Raw genomic sequence first — 23,438 nt, forward strand, 5'->3', positions numbered from 1 at the left:
ACTGGGGGCATCACCTTGGTGCCCAGGAAGATCAAGTGCCGAATGATGAGAGAGGAGGAGGATGGTTCACTTTGCCGAGGGGTCCCACGAGGCAGGGAAGGCGGGGAAACAGAAGTACCAAAGCCCCGGTCTTCTCCAAGGACTTCAACTCTCACCTCTCAGTTATTTGTGCAACATGTGTAAACAAGCTCGTACATTGTTTTTCACAAAACCAATTATTTTTTTAATGCCGTTAAATATCAAATGTGTAAATCACATTAGAAATGCCACCAATATTTAAAACCTTGGAGGAGGACCAAGGAAGCGGGGATTACTTGACAGAGAAAAGTGGGGGGCAGGGAGAGTCACTTCCACTAAGCCAGCTCTGGTGCCACTCACTTTTTCTCCATCCCACTTTTTCTCCATCCCACTTTTTCTCCATCCCACTTTTTCTCCATCCCGGGGATGGTTTGAGCAGGAATTGGTGCTGAAGCCTTGGAGTACCCAGCCAATCGGAGCAGCCACAGCCCCCGCAGAACTGGAGCAAGTTAAGGTGCAAGATATGGAAGACCAGGCCTGCAGCACCTGGGTGTCTCTCTCAGCCTTGCCTACTTTGCAGTTCTTTGTGGGGGGATAAAATGGGGAGAGGAAGTGTAGCCCCCTTCAGGCCCTGGTGGGCCAGAAACCTAAGAGGGAAACCAGTGACTCTGGTCTTATGCAGCTGCTGGCTGTGGTTTGGCTTTTGGGCCCCGCTAGAAGTGAGGGTTTGGGTGAGGGTTAGAATCTCAGGCCTGATCTTCCTCTGAACACGGGAGGCCTCGGGTTCTCTTCCAGAGCGATGTCTGAGAAGCATCACAGAAGCTTGCAAAGGCGAAGGGTGTCAAAAAGTCCAGGTGGCAACTCCAATGACAAAGTTGAGGCTTTGTGCTTCTTTTCTAGCTCTCTTCCAGCGCAATGGACCTGAGCTGCTGCTGAGTAAATTCTTTTTTTAAATCTACACAACTGCTATTTTTAAAGTTGCAATTGTCCTTTTCTTGTCATAGTGATGTAAGAATGTTATAAACCACGATGGAATACAATGACTATTTTGCGACTATTACACATGTTTTTTTTTTAAATTGGAATTATTTCAGATCAGTTGCTTTCAGATCTTTTATAGCCTAAGAAAAGTAGCGCCAGGAAAACCCTGGAAGTCAGCAATTGATGACTGCCTCTTGAATGTCCTGTCAATCAGGGGTCTCCAACCTTGGCAACTTTAAGACTTGTGGACTTCAACTCCCAGAATTCCTTTGCTGCCTGAGGAACTCTGGGAGTTGAAGTACACAAGTCTTAAAGTTGCCAAGGTTGGAGACCCCTGCTGTAAATCACAAAGGAAGAGGTTCACCAAATATGAAAAGATCCCAGTTTATCACCTTCCAGCAGTTAGCTCCCCAAAATATTGTTTATGCCATCATCCTTACTTACTGAAGTGTCTTCTGAGCAAGAAGCAATGATGTTTTCAATGAAGGGGTTCCACTTAATATCAAGTACGTTGCCTTGGTGGCCACAGACTTTGGGGTAGTTTGGTTCAATTCGGCCAGTCTGTAATAAGAACAATCAAACACCAAAGATCATCAAAGAAAATCATCAAACCCTAACCTTCAATAAGATAACTGACTCTTATCAATAGAAAATCAACATGAAGGAGACTGGATGGATTTATTACAGTTAACAGGTAACTACTTCTGCTTTCCACTCTGACTCAAAGATAGACATATTCTGGAGACTGAATTCATTACATTCAATTAAACAACAATGAGCAAGAGAGGATATTAAGAAGCAAACATGGATTTTTGACCCGACAATCTATTTATAACTTTTGGAATGATCTGGGATAGTTAAAGTGGCATGGTAAATTTTCTACGAGTGAATTACAGTAACAGCTTGTTAACAGAGAAGTTTGAAACTTTAATCTTGTTCTGTTTTACTGTTATTGTTTTTCCTGCTAACCACTTTTTGTCATTAATATAGCATATAGAAGGCAGGTCAACAAGTTGCTAATAGATTTAATAGCTTAAACATTTTGGGAGCGTCTGTTCTGCAAGGGGTGGGAACCAATTGTAGTACTATATTAATCGGTATTCAGCTAGAAGGGATAATATGTATATAGAGGTATTCCTTGAGTTATGACAGTTCAATTACTGACCGTTCAAAATTATGACACCCTCCCCCCTCCCCCCAAAAAGTACTTACGACCTGGTCTTGAAGTTATGTATATTGCAGCACCACAGCAGTCGTTCCCTTACCACGGACTGCAGAGATGCTGCAACATGTCCTCTGCCTATTCTCCACCCACCCCTGCATCCTGCTTCATTCAATCCTAGGTGGAGGCAGATATTTCTCTCTCTGGGCACAATGAGAATATATCTGCCAAACAAAACTCTGCATTGGCGACAGGAAAGGCATCCGGCCATTAAACACTCTGCTAGCTCCATTCAGTTGCCCAGACTCCATCCCACAAGGGATTATGGGGTCCTTAAAAGATGATAATCCTGCCCTGCCGGGTCTCCCCAGGCACTGGGCCTGCTTTTCTAGCCTCCTGGATTCCACCTGCTGCTCCCCACCCCATTTCCCATTGTTTATTTACTTTTAGAAGATCTCCAGAGTTCCAAAACAGGCTGACCCACCTTTTCAGAAAATTATTCAGTTGTTTTCCTTAGATGTCACGTTCTTAAAGCTTCACCAGCATCTGAATAAAAGACTTTGGTTTTTTTGCCACATGTTCTGGAATTCTGGAGATCTTCTAAAAGTAAGTAAACAATGGGAAATGGGGTGGAGCAAGTGGAATCCAGGAGGCTAGCAAAGCAGGCCCAGTGCCTGGGGAGACTGGGGTGTGTATGTGAGTGAGGGGGAGCAACTATGGGGACCCCAAGAGATTGTAAGTGAGCGTGAGGTATCTCAGCGGGTCGGGGAGGCCTTGGGTGGCCTGTTCCAGCACTAGGCCCTGCATGGTCTTCCCCACCGAGATACTCATGTGCACGTAACAACCTGCACATTTGATTAGAGAATGCATTGGATAAAGCAGGGAGGGATCATGTTCATTTAACGAGGTCCAATTAACGAATCCTCAGGTTACAAATGTAATTGGCAGGCTCTATACCTCTAGGATTACCTGTAATGTATTCTTTTTTTGGGGGGGGTTTATGCACCTTTTAAAAAATATTCTGTTTTGGTTTTTTTTCTTTGATGTCTTCTTGGATTTTTATTGAGTTTTTTATTTTGTATTTTAACTTTGTTCTAAATAAAATTAAAACAAATTAAAACAAAGAAAATCAACATGAACCAAGGAAGTTTCTGTACTTCTCAAATTAAAAGAAGTTTTACAGGCTGATTAAAGGAATAAGAACTTTCTTTTAGAATCTGATTTAGAATATGAGATGTATGAGAATCTCTCTTTTAAGAAAACAGGTTGCCTTCCTGAAAATTTCCAACAAGTGGTATGGAAAACTCAGTGGTGGGTTGCTCCCGGTTCTGTCCGGTTCTTCAGAACCGGTAGTAAAAGCGGTGGGAGGCTCCGCCCACCGGCCCGGATGATCTGCGCATGCGCAAAAGCGTGTGTGCGCACGCTCCCATAGCAAACCAGTAGTAAAGGTAAGTAGAACCCACCCCTGGGAAAACTCCAAGTCAGTGAAAAGAAACTGAAAAAGTTAATACCATGTGGGAAATTGTTTGGTTATTTTAACATTTTTTTGCATTCACTCCCATATTTCTCTTGTCCAAGCTTATGAGTTTTTTCTGTTGCAAGATAGCAATAGCAATATCCCTTAGACTTATATACTGCTTCACAGTGCTTTACAGCCCCTCTCTAAGTGGTTTACAGAGTCAGCCTCTTGCCCTCAATAATCTGGGCCCTCATTTTACCGACCTCTGAAGGATGGAAGGCTGAGTCAAGATTCGAACTGCTGAACTGCTGGCAGCCGGCAGTCAGCAGACGTAGCCTGCAGTACTGCATTCTAACCTCTGCGCCACCATGGCTCTAGATGAAGTCAAAGGGCCATTCAGGTTGGGATCCTGTCTGCCAAAGAATCCTCTCCCCCCAACCCTGTCAGGTTTAACCCAGAAATATACTGTCACTGAACCTAAAAGCTCCATGGAGGAAGCAGCCATTCCAATTTTCAACAGGGGTCTCCTGGGGCCCCGACCACTGAATTCAGAAGTGACTCACCCAACAGCAGCTCAGACCATTTTTCCAATTATTTATAATTTGCAGACTTCACTGGACTGAAGCCCATCAGATTCTCCATCAACAGCACCAAACATCTGACGAGCCCCAATGCTTTCTTCTTCTCACTTTGCCAGTCTTTCCACTTTAGCTCCTTTACTGATACTTGCAGATTAAGCAAAGAGGTGTAAGCAATGCTTTGTATTTATCTACCAAGCTACCAGTGGACACTTAAGGGACAACCAGCCACAAAGGATGCTTTGTCATTGAATGAAATGATAGTTTTATCTTCTATTTATAGATCTTTGACAGTGTTTCCAACTAAAATTCAAGATGAAATTATCATTACATTTGATGTCACAGTATCCTTTATACCTATAGATCCAGAACTAGCAAAAGAATCCATGGCAACAGAGCTACACAACACACCCGACCGAGCCAAATATACCGAGATTGAAATACCCAGAACCACAGACTTTATCAACCTCTGCCTGAGACCTACTTTTACTTTGATGGAAATAAGAACAGGCAGAATCTATAATATAGTGTGAAGATTGTAACAGCCACTTTGTAGGACAGGCAGGCAAAAGACTAGCAGAGCACATCCATGAATAGCAACTAGCAGTTGGATGACATAATAGAAACTCTTTAATTTCACAACTGGAAAACTGAGCATCCTAAACCCAACTAAATCCAAAGATGTTAGAGAATTCCTAGAACTTTGGCATTCCAAAGTTCAGAAAGATAAATCACATTTACACAATATTCAAAAGAGACAATCGAAAAGCTAAGAAGGAAACAAAAATACCAGAAAACATCCTCTCCAGCAACCAATAAGTAGGCTTTAACACCAGAAAAAAAATCAAGCAGAAAACAGTCCCCAATGAAAGAACTATCAAGGAGAAAACCACATCCCTACCAACACAGCAGGGCAAGCTACTGTATAAAAAAAAAAGGAAGTAAACCCCATCCTTACTAGCACTGATGATGTTACCTAATTGGGTAATGAAATGTCTGTAAACAACCAACCAAGCTCAGAGGATGCCAAGGGACACCCATTGGATTAAGCCCTGAGCTATATATATACAGCTCAGGGTTTAATCCAATGGTGGGCATGGCTTGGTGGGCGTGGCAGAGGAAGGATTCTGCAAAATCTCCATTCCCACCCCATTCCAGGGGGAAGGATATTGCAAAATCTCTGTTCCCACCCCACTCTGGGGCCAACCAGAGGTGGTATTTTCTGGTTCTCCGAACTGCTCAAAATCTCTGCTACCGGTTCTGCAGAATCTGTCAGAACCTGCTGGATTTCACCCCAATTCTCTTCCATTGATACTTTGGGCATGTGATGTGAGCAGATGATGGACTGATTATGTTTGGCAAAGCTGAGAGAAACAAGATGATGGCATAGATATGGCAGGTGGGCGGGATTGAGAAATTAATGGAATATCCTTGAAAAGCTATAAATTGGTGAGCATTTAGAATAAAACCGGGCTCAGTGGCATCTTCCTAAGAAAGAGATCAAACTGGAACAAGCGGCTTGGGCCTCCCTCTCACACACCTCCTCCTATCTTGCTCCCAAGGATCACTCTGCTGACTCTCATTTTCCTGAAGATGAGCTGCTGGAGAAAAAACGTGAGACATTAAGACATTTCCTGCCTGGTCCCTGTTGTGAAAGATGCTGAACTGGGTGCGGCCACAGTGGGCTGGCTGAATAGGGATGTCCTTTGTTCAGATCAAATGGAAATAATGTTCTTCCTGGCAAATTGCCACATGAGCAGCAGAGCACAAGACAGGAAGTATTACTGTATGCCTCCAGATTACAAAAGTAAGTGCTATATACTGTCCAGGCGTGCTTATTTTAAAACAAGCCTTATTCTCAGGCCTTATTCAAACAATGCACAGCCAAAATAAAGCATTCCACATAACTCACTCTCTGAATCTTAAATAAAAACTTATCTTTACAGAGCATAACTATCTTTAACAATTGAAACATTAACCAGCAGAGGGCGCTCTTGGGCCTGGAACACATCAAGTGAAACCTGCAATTTATGGCATAATCAAGAAATGGTTGATCAATTACGCCCTGTTATACCTATGTGGTTTTCTGGTTCCTCTCTTCCACCCCACCTAGCAACTTCCAGGAGAGTTTCGGTCCTAAGGATAGGTGCTCAACCATGCTTGTTAATTTGTGAATGCAACAAACACACAGAGCATTTAGAAGGTGTGAGAGACACACACCTCACAGGTGTGGCAAGAGAAGGCAAGCAGAGCATTTGCTATTCTGCACTTCAGTGGTTGCTTGGTTCCCCCAGGGCTCTGTCTCTAAACCAGGGGCATCTGTGGAGAAGAGTAAAATGATGCCCAGTTGGCTTTAGACAGATCAGGGACCCCAAAAAAGTAGAGGGCTTTGATTGCAGTCATGGCTTTCATCTTGATGCTTTTGACCACCCATGATGCCTGGACTGTAAACTTTATTTCACTCCTATGTATGATGTACATTTCGGACAGCTTTAATACATTAGGAAGAGATTAATATATTAGTCTCTTTAGGAGAACAGAAATGGATTCACCCTCTCCTTTTCCTTCCCCTTCCCCTTCCCCTCCCTCCTTCCTTCCTTCCACAAACTTTGGTCTTAGGCCCAGTAGGCTTCAATATCTTCATAAATGACTTAGATCAGGGTGTCAAACTCTAAGGCCCTCCCAAGCTCCATTTTCGCTGGCAGAGACACTGCAGGCCAATCCTTCGCTGTTTCCAGGGCTGCCCCATGGGCCAGATCTAAGCGTCCCGTGGGGCAGATCCGGCCCACAGGCCTTGAGTTTGATACCCCTGATCTAAGTCACTTATGAAGATATTGAAGACTACTGGGCCTAAGACCAAACTTTGTGGTACCCCACTGCTTACTTCCCTTCATGTAGATGTAGTACCATTAAGGATGATCTGTACAGTTTGTCAGCCAGCTACAATCCATCTGGTAGTGATGTTATCTATCCCACATTTTTCTAGCTTACCAAGAAGTAGGTTGTGGTCTACTTTGTCAAATGCCTTTACTGAAGTCTACATATACGATGTCCACAGCATTTTGCTGATCTACTAATTTAGTCACTTTGTCAAAGAATGAAATAAGATTGTTTTGGCATGATCTGTTTGTAATAATCCCATGATAGCTTTTGGTTATTTGTTCTAGATGTTCACAGATCTGTTTTTTTGATTATCTTTTCCAATATCTTCCCAGGTATTGATGTTAGGCTGATTGGTCTGTAGTTTCCTGGGTCTGTTTCCCCCCCCCTTTTTTTTGAAGATGGGAACCACATCAGCTCCTTTCCAATCGTCAGGTAATTCCCGATGTTTTAGGATTTTTGAAAGATATGGTACAATGGTTCTGAGATTACATCTGCCAGCTCCTTCAGAACTTTAGGATATAATCCATCAGGTCTAATTTCTTTTTGCGTGAAGACCGATGCAAAAAATCAGTTAAGTAGCACTGCTTTCTCCCTGCTTCCTTGCTATCTTCTCCCTTAAGTGGACCTACTGTTTCATTGACTTTTCTAATTATTTATATATTGAAATAAACTTTTTAAATATTATCTTTAACTTCTGTCTTTATTCATTCTGAGCTTTTGCTTTCCTGACTTCATCTTTACAGATTTGGGCTATCTGCTGATACTCTGCCTTAGTTAACCTTTCCATTTTTTGCACTTGACCTTTTTGTCTTTCAGTTTATTAGAGAGATCTTTGTGCAACCACACTAGTTTCTTCTTGGATTTCTTGTTTTTCTTTTTCAGTGATATTCGACTGGACTGGGCTTTTATGATCATATTTTTCAGAGTTTCCCATGCTTCTTGAGTTGTTTTTGCCTTTAAGATTTTCATCCATGAAAATGTCTTACGCTCTCTCAGAGTTTATTAAAATCAGCTCTTTTAAAGGTTAAGACACTGGCTGGATTATGTTCTATTGCTTATGTTTGCATTATATTGAATTCCAATATGATGTGGTCACTCATATTGTGACCAAAGTTCCAGCAACTTCAACTCCCTCTATCACTTCTTCTTCTTCTTAGTAAGAATTGGGTCCAGTATAGCTTTTCCTCTAGTTCCCTCCTCTTGATGCAGAGTTTGTCTCGCAGTTTTCCTTTCTTTTCTTTATTCGTTACCTCTAAAACAGGCTTCTAAGAAGATACAGAAGGACATATTGACAGAAGTGTAGGACAACGTGCAGAGGCTTGGGCCAGCGGCTCCTACTGCCTTTTGCCAGCTGCAGCCAGACCGACTCCATCTCAGCCCCAGACTAGAAGGCCTGCAGGCGTGAACTTCTGGGCCCTGATTCTGGAGGCACCAGAGCCTGCAGTTTCCTGCAGCAGCAGAAGGAAGAGTTTTTGGAAAGGCAGGAAATACGGCAGTCCAGCCACTCCATTTGTTTTTTTCTCAACTCTATTGAGCTTTGAGAGCAGCTGCAATTATGGGGAGGTTTTTTTCCTTTTTTTGCTCCTTCCCTCCAAAGATGGTGTCTCCCCTCCATCTGTTCCCTTCCTCCACTCAAACTCTCTGCAGCTGTTGGTGCTACTATCAGAGAAAGAGGCTTTATTGCCAGAAGCAGCAAAAGCAAAATCTCAGGCGCTAAGTAACTTTCAGTTCGTTGCATGGATAAACAGTTTGAGAACTTGCTTTCCCTGGTACAAAGATACCCCCTAGCCATTGTTAAAGGACAGCAATGCATTGTGCTGTTCCCATTCTGCCCCTAAACTGGGGAGTGGGGTGGGGTGGCTGGGCTTACCTGTCCTTTCTCCTTCTCCTTTCCCCACGGTCAACCTCCTTGCATTTATGGCTGTTGCAGCATCCTGCGGTCCCCTGACCGCATTTTATGATAGTTTTGCCCAAAATTGGCATTTACTTCCAGTTTTCAGCATGAAACATGGACCATTGGTTCACTTAATGACTGCATTATTGACTTAACAACCATGGCATTCGCTTTACCCCCACCACAAAAAATTGTCCAATTGGGTTGGTCATGTGGATGACTTGCTTTATGACCACTGCTGCTTACAACCGTGATGGGCAGCCTCCATTATGGTCCTAACTCGAAGACTACCTGTAATCACATCTAACATTAAAATCCTGCATGGATTTTTTTTGTAAAATAAAGACTCTTTAGTTGGGAGAATTTTATTATTCTCTGGTGTAAATCGAAAGGTCAAACAAAGCAGGACATTTATTTATTTAGCATATGGCAAATACATGGACTTATAGTGGTTCAAATGTTAATGTCCAGCCCACCCAGCCATTCAAGGACAGGGTGGCCTATGTTGAAAAAATCAGACACTGGGCTGGTATAAGCTCTTGATGGACATTCAGACACAATGCGGTGGATATTTTGCCGAGGAGCACCACAGTGCAAAGCAGGACAAGAAGCAATGGATGGAAACTAATCAAGGAGAGAAGCAACCTACTGTAGATCCAAGGAGAAATTTCCTGAAAAGTGGGAACAATTAACAAGTAGAACGACTTGCCTCCAGAAGTTGTGGATGCTCCAACACTGGAAGTTTTTAAGAAGATGTTGGATAACCCTTTGTCTGAAGTGGTGCAGGGTCTTCTGCTTGAGCAGGGAGTTGGACTAGAACAGGGGTCTCCAACCTTGGCAACTTTAGCCTGGAGGATTTCAACTCCCAGAATTCCCTGCAAAGCTGGCTGGGGAATTCTGGGAGTTGAAGTCCACCAGGCTTAAAGTTGCCAAGGTTGGAGACCCCTGGACTAGAAGACCTCCAAGGTCCCTTCCAACTCTGTTACTCTGTTAATTCTTGAGCCTTGTCAGCAGCCATTCTGTGCAGGCTGTCATTTTGCCATAGGCAAAGCCTCCACCCTGACTGGCTGACATGGAGATCCTCCCCACCATCACCTTCGGGAGTTGCTCTGCAGGGCCTTTTAGCCTTGGGCAGCAGGACTGAGCACCCTTCACTCTGCCCACGGAAGCACATCTCTGGCCTCCCATGCGCTGCTATCCCTGAGGAAGACCCTGCTGATGGGGCACCTATCAGCAGCTCATGCTAATGAGGGCCCCGCTTGCCCCTGCTGGCTGCCCTACAGAGGAACCTCCCCACAAAACGCCATTCTACCCAGGCTAAGACCATCTCAGAAGAGCTGTGGTGGCACAGGGGATAGAATGCAGTATTCCAGGCTAATTCTGCCAACAGTTCGATTCTCACCAGCTCAAGGTTGACTCAGACTTCCATCCTTCCGAGGTGAGTAAACTGAGGACCCAGATTGTTGGGGGCGATAGGCTGACTCTGTAAACCGCTTAGAGAGGGCTGTAAAAGCACTGTGAAGCAGTATATAAATCTATGTGCTAGTGCTATCTTGCAGACTCCAAGGGATGCCGAGGCTGCACCCTCTTGCCAATTTTCCACTTAGCAATTTGGATTCTGTCAGTTTCTCCTGGTAACTTAAGTGACAGAAACAGCCTCAAAACTATTAACCCATCTTCTGTAAAACTCTGACCCAAAATACTGCAATGGACGTGGGATGGGTGGGTGGGGGGTGGGCTGGAAGGTGTGTAGGAAATTCATTCTATACTTCTCCATCCTCTGGACCAGTGTTTCTCAACCTTGGTGACTTTAAGACACGTGGACTTCAACTCCCAGAATTCCCCAGCCAAATCTGAAAGCTGCCAAGGTTGAGAATCACTGCTTTGGACTATTTGGGGCAGAGGTTGACCAACCTTACTGATGATCAGAAGGTTCAGGGACACCTGAAGTGACAGCTTACCGGTATTCCTGCACCTGTGAGCTGTCAACTTGAAATGTCCTGGACCCCTCCCCCTCCCCCTCCCATCCCCTCCCAGGGCAGCAACTGAGGCTGGCTTTTTCCACAGGCCACTAACCGAGGAGCTCTCCCCAGTCCTCTTGCCGTGAGAAAGGGGAGGAGGAGGAGGAAGAGAATGGCTTCTTTGATGCCAGTTCTTTAAACTCAGAGCGGCCACTGATTGCGGGAAATACCAGCTCTTTAGTTCTGCAATGTGGACGAAGCCAAGTCTGCTTATGCAAACAGCAGTGGAGCAGAGGCTGAGCAGGGAAGGGAAGGGAAGGAAAGGGGTGGAATTTAACTATTCTTGCCTTGCCAATCTCCTGATAGCTCCAAAACATGTTATTTGCATTTCAGGAACGGCCCTATTGCAACAAGCAGAGCTCCCTTTTTAAAACTTCTCTTCCTATGGCTGCCAACTATTTCAATATATGTAAGTTTCATTTGGTGCATTCACACAACACTTGTGCCTAGTTTGGCTTTTAAGGTCTTGAGGGCTCCATTCAACTAAACGGAGGTTATAGAATACATTATCTACTGCTAAAAGGTTCTGGGGAAAACATCACAAAGGGGCTTGTTCCCCTCTATTCCTGCCTCTTCCGCCTTCTGTTTTGAGGCCTCCCCAGGGCAGATCTTCTGCAGATGCCACCCTAACCCCTCCCTCACTGTAGCCAGTCCAGGTTTTGAATCTTTTTTCCGCGCTACCAGAAGAAACCATAGCAAGCAAATGCACCCGGCTGGCTGTTTTTTGTGCGTGTCTCCCCAGATGCACACACAGCTAGAGAGAGCCCCGGCTGACAAGATAGGAAAAAGGAGCACCAATTTGGCCTGGTGCCCTGCAAGTGGATGTTGAAGCTGGTGGCTGTGTGGAAATGTCCAGCCAAGGTTCCTGTCCTCAGTTTTCTGAGAAGATGCCTTGGCTTCTTCACTCCCTGGCTTCCTGTATTCAGCCTGAAGGATGGAGGATTTACTAGTCAGAGGACACGAGCCGTCCTCTCCCCACACCTGCAGAGTCACCTCAGGGCTGGGTCCTCTTCTTAGCTCACACTGTTCTCTGTCAAAATGGACATTTTCCCCTTTAGAAGGCCAAACTCTGTGGGGGTCTCACTGCCACCATCATCCCTGGCCGAGCCCTGAAAAGAAGAACGCCTTTCCAGGGCCTCCAAAAGCATTCGGTGAAATGGGCCGAGAGAGGCAGGCTGGGGGCAGGGAGGGTCAGCCGTTCGGTGGCTTTCTTTTTGGGCAGGGGGTGGGAGACGATGTGGTGACACCATCAAAATGGTCAGTGGGGTTTGCAGGAAATTGGCTTTCAATGGGGGGGGAGGGGATAGAGTGAGCTTAGCCTGCTTCCGCTTCAGTGGTTTTTTTCCAATCAATAGTGTGAAATCACAGAACTATTTCTCATCAATGTGCTAAAAACTGAAGAGCGTATCAGGGAGGGAGCTGGCTTTTCTGCATAGAGCCTCTGGGCGAAATGGGTGAAAATGCCGAAAATGCCACGCTGATAGGCACCCAGGCTTTTGCACTGGGGGAAGGGGGGAGTTTATCCCTTCCTGTTCCCATAGTTTGGAGAAATACTTATATCCATGGGGAGAAAAATGGGGCCTACCAGGGGTGAAATTCACTTGCCTTCCCAATCAGTTTGCAAATGTGTGCATGCTGCATTGTCCGTGCATGTGCAAAGCCTTCTGCGCATGAGCAGAGGCTTAAAATGTCGCAAAAAAGCGACATCATGACATCCGTGGAGGTGGGCAGAGCCTCCCGCAGCCACCACTACCGGTTTGCCCGAGCCAGATAGAACCGGCTGAATTTCACCCCTGGGGCCTCCCCTCCCTCTCGATTCCTCAAAAGTCCTCATTCGTTAGACTGACAGGCCACCTCAATCTGTACAGCTCTGGCTTGCAGAATGCAACAATAAAAATAATTAAAACTCAGACTATCTAATCCAAAAGAAAGTCCGGGGGGAAGACAACAACAACAATTACACAATGAATTAACGAATCCTTTTCATTCACTCCTGTTCTGCAAGGGAAAAAAGACATAAATGTGTACCTCTAGTGCTGCCCCATCCTCAGGCCCAGAAGAATAGAATAGAATGGAATGGAATGGAATGGAATGGAACAGAATAGGACCTTGGAGGTCTTCTAGTCCAGCCCCCTGCTCAAGGACGAGAACCTGGTCCTATACCATTTTAGACAAGTGGCTGTCTACTCTCTTCTTAAAAATCTCCAGTGATGGAGCGCCCACAATTTCTGGAGGCAAGTTGTTCCACTGGTTTATTATCTTCCTGTTAGGAAGTTTCTCCTTAATTCCAGGTTGCTTCTCTCCTTGGTTAGTTTCCACCCATTGCTTCTTGTCCTGCCTTCAGGTGCTTTGGAGAATAATTGGACCCTCTCTTCTTTGTGGCCGCCCCTCAAATACTGGAATACTGCTATCATGTCACCCCATTTCTTCTTTTCTTTAGACTGGCCATACCCAATTCCTGCAGCCGTTTTCATGTGGTTTTAGTCTCCAGGCCTTTGATCATCTTAGTTTTGTTTTTTGTTTTTTTTAAAAAATTTGATTTATATGCCGCCCTTCTCCGGAGACTCAGGGCGGCTTACAATGCGTTAAGCAATAGCCTTCATACTTTTGTATGTTTATACAAAGTCAGCTTATTGCCCCCACAAACTGGGTCCTCATTTAACCTACCTTAGAAAGGATGGAAGGCTGAGTCAACCTTGAGCCTGGTGAGATTTGAACTTGCAGTAATTGCAGGCAGCTGATGTTAATAACAGTGCTTTAGTCTGCTGTGCCACCAGGCTCTTCTCTGCACTTTTTCCAAAGTCTCAACATGTTTTTTGTAGTATGGTGACCAAAATCAGTTGCAGTATTCCAGGTGTGGTCAGCCTTTCTCAACCTTGGCAGCTTTCAGATTTGTGGACTTTAATTCCCAGAATTCTCCAGTCAGCGATGCTGATGGGGGAACTCCGGGAGTTGAAGTCCACACGTCTTAAAGTTGCCAAGGTTGAAAAACACTGGCCAGGGTTGTTGCTGGGAGGCCCCATTTTGGGGAAGGCTAACATGTCTACCACCACTATCTAACTTCTTTTTGCTTGGACAATTCTCCTAAGCATCAGCCAGACAAGAGGCCTCCCACCCTCCCAGCCTTACCGGCAATGACAGGAGCCTCCCCCCCAGCACTAGCCAGGGAAATGGTGCCTCAGGAAGTATCTCAGACTGGCTTCCTCAGACATCCCTGGGACGTCTTTTTTTAGGCAAAGCCTTCTAATCCTACAGGAGGCTGAGTCTCCCTCCTTCCAGCTTTGTTCGCTTTTGCCTCTCCACACAGGAATCCTGAGAGGTTTGTGGCCTCTGAGCCGTTCCATTTCTTAGAGCCCCAAATTTCTCTGGTCCTTGCTGAATTTGAGGAGTTGCACACATGCACCGCTAAGTAAAATCAAACTGGGGGTAAAATGCCTTAATTGCCCGAGAAGCAGTGGTGGGCTTCCGGTGTTCCCGCGTGTGTGAAGACCACCTGGCCAGCACACTGGAACCTGGAAGAACAATGGGTGACGGCTCGCGTGCCCGGAGAGATGGCTCTGCGTGCCACTTCCATAGGTTCACCATCACAGGTATAGGGTCTCCTGCTTGAGCAAGGGGGTGGACTAGAAGACCTTCAAGGTCCCTTCAACCTCTGCTAATTCTCTATTCTGATAAAGCATTACTAGTTGAAACGAGAAAAGGAGTTACTGGTAGAGACCTGTTGTCCTCATTAATGCCTGGCAAGAGCAGTAGCCTCCTTTGTTTGCTAGGTGAATTCTAGCCCACAAAAGCAGACGTGATGCCAGCATGATGTTGTGGTTGGGATGGGGGAGATGTGCCTGCTGGGCGATGCTGAGCCAAGGCTCTCTCTTGGGCCAGCCCACCTCACAGGGTCACTTTGAAAGGAGAAACTCGATAGCCGCTGCATCTATGCGATCAAAGCTCCAAACCCTTTTTATATGCATCGTGGATGCCAATGCATGGGGGGGGGGTAGGGGGGAGGCTTCAGTTGGGCAGTCATAGCTGTCCCCTTTGCCCCAAGATCCTTAGTTGTTGTGGAAAATGTTAATTAAGGATGAATTCATTTCCTTTGGTTCACTCAAAGAAATACATGCATTCACCTCCATGGGCAGCCCCTCTTTTATAAGGGGCAGCACTTTGAAGTCATCCAACCCTCTGGATCAAAATCATGTTCATAATCTCAAACTAGAAATAAAGGTTCTCTGCGCATTTCTTCTCCATTTATTTCCTTCTTCATATAGAAAGCTGCTGTAGCAGCCGAGACCTTTATTGACAAGACAGATTTCTTTTGCAGCTGCAGAACAATCCCCTGTTGTTGGGTAAGAGGACCCAAGGCCAGAAGGGGAATCGGGGAAACGCCCCTGCCCCACAGGAAAGGTCATGCCATCCTGCCAGAGCAGAAAACAAGGCCAGCACAAAAGCCATATCCCCTCCCCCACCCCCACCGTGACTCAAATGACTGAGAAGGGACTATTCTGCCTTCTCTCTATATATATACAGTGTGTGCCTGTGTGTCTAGACTAAATGACTGGACTAGCAAAATGCTGTGGACCTCGTATACTTGGACTTCAGTAAGGCATTTGACAACCACAATCTATTTCTTTGGGAGATAAAAAGTGTCAGATAGACAGCAGCACCACCAGATGGATTTGTAACTGGCTGACAAACCACATTCAACATGTAGTCCTCAATGGAACCACGTTGTCGTAGAAGGAAGCATGCAAGGTTCTGTCTCAGGCCCAATACTCTTCAACATCTTCATAAGTGATTTAAATGAGGAAATAGGAGGGGAACTCATCACATTTGTAGATGACACCAAACTTGGTGTCAAGTTCGAACCACACTTTTGCTGTTGCAACTATTATCGCTTCTCAGCTTGCCAACGAACTGGGGGGAGGGAACGGTGAGATGGAATGTAGGCTCCAGACATCAAGAAGACAGCCATGAGAGCCAAGGACACTCCGACAGGTGTTTGCCAAAGCCAAAGCCTTTTTCTCATAACAATACAATGAGACTCAATTGGACAATGTGACCTACTTTAATAGGAGGAGGGAGAATCAATACTTTAATTATGAGGGTTTGCGCGGGAACTAACTAGATGTGGTTTTGCCCTCATCAGTGCCAAAATGATGTACTCAATAAAGTTTTGTATTCAGAGATTGGATCATCTCGGCCCTGCTTGCTTTGATTGGGTTCGTCAGTTAGAATGTTGACAGCCTCAAGAATAGCCAGTGTTTTGGAAGATAGGTTCAAGATCCTGAAAGATCTCAACAGACTTGAACACTGGGCCATATCCAACAAAATGAAATTCAATGGTGAAAAAAGTAAGGTTCTATACTTACACAAGAAATAAACAAATGCATAAGTATAAAGTAGGTGGTACCTACTGTAGCTCAACAGTAGTAACTATGATAGGGATCTAGAAGTCCTAGTAGACAACCATTTAAATATGAGCCAGCAGTGTGCTGCAGATGCCAAAAAAGCCAAAGCAGTCCTAGGCTGTGTTAACAGAAGGATTGTCAACTCTCTAAACAACTCTAGCTGAAGCCATATTTTTCTCTGCTTCGTTTCTTAGTTGCTATGCTTATGGGGGATTTATGGAACTTGAACTGATTGGGAGCATTACTGGGAACCATGACAAGGATAGAATGAAGATCATGTGAAGTATTAGTACCACTTTATAATGCCTTAAGACTGGAATATTGCATCCAGTTCGGGTCACCATGATATAAATAAGATGCTGAGACTCTGGAAAGAGTGCAGAGAAGAGCAACAAAGATGATGAGGGGGATGGAGGCTAAAACATATGAAGAAAGTTGCAGGAATCGGGTATGGCTAGCCTAAAGAAAAGAACTAAGGGTGACATGACAGTAGTGTTCCAATATCTAAGGGACTGCCATAATGGGACAACCTATTTTCCAAAGCACCAGAAGGCAGGACCAGAAGCATGGATGGAACTAATCAAAGAAAGATCCAACCTAGAAATAAGGAGGAATTTCCTGATAGTCAGAACAATTACTCAGTGGAACAGCTTGTTTCCAGAAGTTATGAGTGCTTCATCACTGGAGACTTTTAAGAAGAGATTGGACAGCCATTTGTTTGAAGTGGTTTAGGGTTTCCTGCTTGAGCAGGGGGTTGGATTAGAAGACCTCTAAGGTCCCTTCCAACTTTGTTATTCTGTTATTAAAGAGCAACATGGCCTTTTTGTGCCTGGTGTCTCATTTTATTTTGAACATAATTCTCAGGGGGCATCTGTGTTACTCTTTTGAGGCCCCTTTAAGAGCACACATGTCAGATTGTATAAACATCCAGATATTCAGAATGGGCTGGACTGTGAGCTATAAAGTTTATCAATACACAGTTCTAGTCTGGGGCCACAAGACTCTTGGTGGTGCTGCTGTTTTCTCAGACAAATCATTCTTTTAAGTTTTGATCTAATGTGATGTTCTACCTGTAAGGTGTGATGGGTGAGCACCTGATCCTGCTAGACTGCACAACCTTAAGAATCACTTCTGGGACTTCCGGCTGACGTCACGGCAAGATCGGATGCGAGGAACGGGTCTCTACACTCCCGCGTTGAGTTCTCCCTGTTGGAGGGCTCTGAAAGAAGCTAAAGCCACTCTGTAGGGGTGGTGAAAAAAAGAGAGGTGCCCTGCAGGTCGTGGAGAGCTGCAACTCTCCTGCTTAACCCAGGGCTTCTTCCCTCTCTCCCTTGATGAGGAGAAGAGGCAGCCATCATGGCTGCCATGAAGCTGTGACAGGCAGGGCAACAAAGAAATGTGCAGGAGCAGTGTAGATGAACAGTGATTGGAGCTGGGTGAGAAAATTCTTTTTTTATTTAGGCACTAACTTTAAAAGAAAAAAAAAAAGAAGAAAATCCAGGAAAAGAAACTCTTAGAACTATTTTTTAAAGCGGCGAACAACCATAGAGAGAAAAATACTAGACCCGAAAGAAAGGAACTAAGGGAAGAAAAGCTAAAGATCTTCTAAAACATAGAAAATTGGATTTTTAAACTGGGTAGGGGTTGTTTTGGAAAGGCATTATAAAATGCTGGAACTATCTACTTCAGGGGTGCCAAACTCAAATGCTGAAAACAGTGAAGAACCAGCCCGCGGTGCTTCTGCCAGTGAAAACGGAGGTTGAGGGGGCTGCATGCAGCCCCCTCAGCTCCATTTTTGATGGCAGACAGTTGCAGGAGGCCATCACAGCCGAAAATGGAGCTCGGGAGCCCATTTTCTCCGGTAGAGTGCTTTGGCCACCACAGGTGCCCCCGACACGAGTGATGTTGAACTGGTCACACCCACCCTAGCCACACCCACCCCAGCTCCCCGAGGTCAAACACAACCCTGATGCAACCCTCAAAGAAATCGAGTTTGACACCCTGATCTACTTGAATAGCTGACTTTGTTTCCATAAATTGAACTAATTGGATTAACAATTTATCAGACTTGAAACAACGCTGAAACCTAAGCTGAGGGTACCATTTACTGGTGAACAGAAAATAGACCATACTCCTACAAGCCTGGGAATAAACAACATTCATCTGGAGGACTGTGGTGATATTTACTGTTCTATAACTATTTTCTTTATGATTACTGGAGACTCTATTGTGAGAATAAAGAAGACTCTTAAGTAAAGTGACTTTTGATTTTTGGAAAGCTGCCTGGATTATTTAAATGGAACTGATTAATAATCCTGAGATGTAAAGAACTATGATTATTGAACTTTCTGAGGAGCAACATTAGACTTGAATATTTTGTTTTTGGACTATTGAGTAAGAGCAGGACTTATTAAAATAAGACAAGATGCTCCACCAGGGGGAAATAAGTGAGATTTCAAAAGAAATGGCATTGATGTTTCCAAGCATTACAGACACTATGACAAAGAATCACAGAGAGATAAAGAACCTATTGCAAGGCATAAATTGGAAAATAGAAAATATCCTACAACTGATAATGAATGAAGATCAAAGAGTCCAGGAAGAGAGGAGACAGCAGAAAGAATGGAGGAAAAGATAGAACAGACAAACCAACAATTAAAGCAAGAAGATGAGAAGGAGAAGACGATAAAGATAATAATGACTGATGAAATAAACCAAGGGAAAAGTACCTTAAGAGATTTAAAAATGGAATCAGATAAGGTGGAAGAAAGTTTTGAAAGGGAGATAGGTGTGTGGGTGGACACTCTGGAGACCTGGCAGCTTAGGAGGATAGAGATGGGAGAAATATTCAGACTGAATGGTGAAGATACAGATGCTGATAGAGACGAACATCCAAGAGAGGAGTATGGGAGGCAAGCTAAAAAACAAATAAGGATTGAAGTATTAAAATAGGCAAGAGATGATGGATAGAAAGGATTTTGTTTCTTTCTTTTTTTCCCTAATATAATTATAGTCTGATTAAAAACCAGAATAGAGGTAGAAATAAGAATACAAACCTTTATATAAAGCAATAGTTAGATAGAAAGATTGGAGGTTGAAAGATGGTACTATTAGGTATGATTAAATAATAGGATGATTGGTAATAGAATGGCATACTGAGACTTTGAATAACCAAATAATGAAGGACCATGTCTTGAGATAATCATGTGTATTAACACTAGGATTAGTAATGGTGGCCTGACTAAAAGCTAGAATAGAGGTAGAACTAAGAAATAGGGGGAATATTAGCAGATATAATTTTTATATAAGATAATATAAGTAATAACTAGATTAAAGGTTGAAAGATGGTATCACTATGTATGCTTAATAATATCATTGGTATTAAAATGGAACATTGGAATATTGAATAACTACTCTAGAACAAACATGTATATTAATACTAGAATTATATAAGTTTGATTAATGTAACAAATATTGTTATTATTATTGCTATTTGTATCAAAATGAACTATACCCAGAGGCCACACTGTTCATGTATTGATATTGATGTATATTTAAAAAAAAAAAAGGGGGGGGGAAGAATCAATTCTGGATCCCAGAAGGAGCTAGTGGGAATTTGTTAATTCTAGCCAGGCTCCTGAAATATATCTAGGAGAAAATGGTGCTCTCTAAATACTGATATTAGCTCTGAGAGCAACACTGACTTAAGCAGGTATCCTGGTTTTCTTCTGCTGCCTACAGGGCCCACCAATAAGGAAAACGATCAGGGAGGGGACCCCTGGTTGGGTTCCATGCCTATCAGGCCCAAGCCCAGCAACAACACAGCGAAATCCAGTTGAGCTCAATCCTTCATTTGCTTACACCCAAGGGACAGAATTTTGCCAAACTAAAGTTGTAACTTTCTAATCTACTAGATATATCCTGAGAGGTGGCTGTGTCCCGAGATCAAGTGATCTCATTTTGTGACCTTCTCACGAGCAAAATCAATGGGGAAGCCAAATTCACTTAACAACGGGTTACTAATTTATCAACTCCAGTGATTCACTTAACAACTGTGGCAAGAAAGGTCGTAAATTGAGGCAAAACTCACTTAACAAATGTCTCACCTAACAACAGAATTTTGGGGCTCAATTGTGGTCGTACGTCAAGGACTACCTGTAAATCTAATAGACAAATAAAGAAATAGTACAGTGGTTGCTAAGGGGGAACAAACCCTTCTGCAAGATTCTTCTTCTACTACTTCTTCATCATCATCATTATCATATCATCATCATCATCATCTTAGCCATTTTCTATCTGTTGCAGGATGAAGGCCTCTTTTGTGTGTTTCCAACCAATATGGTCCTGAGAGATTCTAGGGTGTGGCTACCCTGAATTTCTTCCCTCACTCTAACACCCCCCCCCCCAGTTCTGGACTGCATAGTCTCTTAATCCAGGCGTCTCTCTGGGAAAGCTTTGGGTTGCCAAAGATCTCTACTCCTGCTGGTGCACATTCCATGACAATGCAGTAGTGTCCGCCTTTTTGATGGAGGAGATGGTGCCTCCAGTCTGGAAAGAGGTGGTGTGCTCCTCCTCCTCCTCCTCCTCCAGAGGCTGCCTTTGGACTAACAGTCTTCAGTAACTATTTACCACTCTCCAACCTTCTCTTTTGCATAAGATTATTGAGAAGGTGATCGCTCTGCAGCTGAGGAGAACCATGGATGAAACAGATGATCTAGGCCCTGGATAGGACAATACCTGCAGCAAGCTTCTTCTGCTCAGCCTGGCATGGTGAGTAGATGTCACTAGGGAGAAACAGTTGCTCGAATAACCAAACCAAGCCCACATAGGACTTTATAGCTTATTACCAGCATCTTGAATTGGAAACAAATCAAACTGGTAACCAAGGCAGCTCATGGAACAAAGTGTAATGCACGCAGATCTCAGTGTGCATACAACTGCTGGCATTGCTAAATTTTGCACAAAATTAAGCTTTTGAATACTTTTCAAAGGGAGCTCCATGTAGAGTGCATTGCAGTAATCCATACAATGGATCAAGTGATATACACATCAAGTGACCAGGGCATGAGTGACTAAGCACAGAGCCTCCTGATCTAGGAATGGGTGCAAGTGGTGCATAACCTGAAGGCAAAGACCCTTCTGGCTACAACCGCTACCTGTTCTTTGAGAAAGAGTTGTGAGTCCAGAAGGACTTCCAGATTGAGCACCAGGTCAGTCTGGGAAAGTGCAACCCCATTCAGAACCAAAGATGGCAGATCCAGTTGGCCCCCAAACTCTTACCCTTAGAATGGATGAGAGAGGTGAGCAGGAAATCTTTGGATAGTTTGGACCCCCTCCCCCCCAAAAAAAGTCTCTCCTAGTATGACCCAGCTCTCCAGATCTTGAAAGATGACTGGGAATCACAGGAAAATAACTGCTCTCCAAAAGGACACAGGCTCAGGAGGCACATTTTAGGGGACTGTTTTGTTATGGCATGAGAAAGTCCCCTAAAGCGGGGTCTCCAACCTTGGCAACTTGTGGACTTCAACTCCTTCAAAGCTGGCTGAGGAATTCTGGGAGTTGAAGTCTTAAAGTTGCCGAGGTTGGAGAGACCTGCCCTAAAGCATCTGGCAAACTGTTCCCAGGCAGAGAGGTTTCCAAAGAGAGCCTCTCCTATGCAACCGTATTTAATCAAAGGGAAACATGGAAGAAGTCAGAAGCCTTTTGTAATTCCATAATGGGTCAATAGGATTATGGGTTTTGCTGGACGTCATAGAAGGAGCATCGCCGTCGAGCAGACGAAGCGGCCATCAGATTCGCCAAAGAGGTTGCCAGCACATTCAGCAAACACTGAAGATAAATGCTCAGACCAAGAACAAATCAGAACCTGGCCAGGAGGAGGGATGAGAAAGGTTTGCCTCTGACCATCCAAGCACAAACCCCAAATCTCCCTCCAAAGATTTTCTCTGCAATGAGCCTATGCTGACTTTATTCAGTTAATACATGACTTGATGCGTGACAGGTTTGCCAAGTTCTGAAGGTATTGAATTTATCTGGAAACGTGTCCGTCATATTGCTGCCTTCTCTTATTTCCCTTTATTTCCTTTCCCAACACATTCACTTTTATATCTCTATGTGGTTTTAGGAGGTTGTGTCTCATTAGAGCCTTCCTTGTACATACTGTAAGACTGCACTGTCACAAAGCTACTGCTGTAGATCAGGATTTGCACAACATTGGTGGCGCAGCGGACTAAATAAATAAATTTCTTGAGGTTGTAATTCTGGGCTTGAGGCAGGAAACTCCAAAATTGCTCCCTGTCTCTTCTTCTAAACAAGGACTGAAGGACAAATCTTGGGTGAAAGGCTAAGGTCTTTCCCTCCCTCTCTTGACTAAAGTTTATAGGTAGAAGAAAGCTTTAAATTGATGCAAAACTTTATAACAATAAAATTACTGAAACAAAATTTTGGAGAATTGAATCAGAAAATAGTAGACATAATATCAATAATGATATTTGCTTCTATGGATAGACTGGGTCCAAAATATGTTTTTGAAGAAGTGACAGATGTAGAACAAATGGTATCTGACAAGATAGAATTGGCATTGAAAGTAGATTTCAGAAATTGACAGACCAAGAGATGTCCTGGAAAAGGATCTTTCACTGGCTCTGCAGAAGAAATTGATTGTTGATTTAAAATTCAAAAGGTGATAAACCAACAGAGTGACCTGGACAATTTTCCTGTTGGCTTTATAAAAGAAGATTGTTAAAGTCTTAAACAGCTAAATGAAGTAATGAAATCAAATCTTCAATATCTGAATGAATAAACATTAAGTAAAAGGAAGGAATATAAAGTTGGTTTATTTGATATGAGGTGAAGAGATAAATATTGTAAAGAGATGACTAGTCACTCTTTACAATATTTGTTTATAGTTGTGTGGAAGGTTGGAGATCATTTCTGTATATATTTCTTTTTTCTTTATTCCTACTTTTCCTTCTCTTCTATTTTCTTGCACTTTCTGTTCTCTTTTTGTTTAGTTTGACACACACACACACACACACACA

The 23,438-nt window shown here is 43.8% G+C and overlaps 1 protein-coding gene across 2 annotated transcripts in view; it reads right to left on the reverse strand.

Annotated features, from left to right (window-relative positions):
* CORO2B (coronin 2B) overlaps positions 1–23,438 on the reverse strand; it is a 92,230-nt gene that overhangs the window by 23,398 nt on the left and 45,394 nt on the right. For both annotated transcript variants that reach the window (XM_034435490.3, XM_034435491.3), the window contains exon 3: positions 1,444–1,560. In XM_034435490.3, coding sequence (XP_034291381.2) covers positions 1,444–1,560 — 117 coding nt within the window. The remainder of the gene's footprint in view (positions 1–1,443; positions 1,561–23,438) is intronic.

This window comes from Pantherophis guttatus, chromosome 13, assembly GCF_059756535.1.
Source record: "Pantherophis guttatus breed Tessera chromosome 13, ASM5975653v1, whole genome shotgun sequence".
Taxonomy (NCBI): Eukaryota; Metazoa; Chordata; class Lepidosauria; order Squamata; family Colubridae; genus Pantherophis; species Pantherophis guttatus.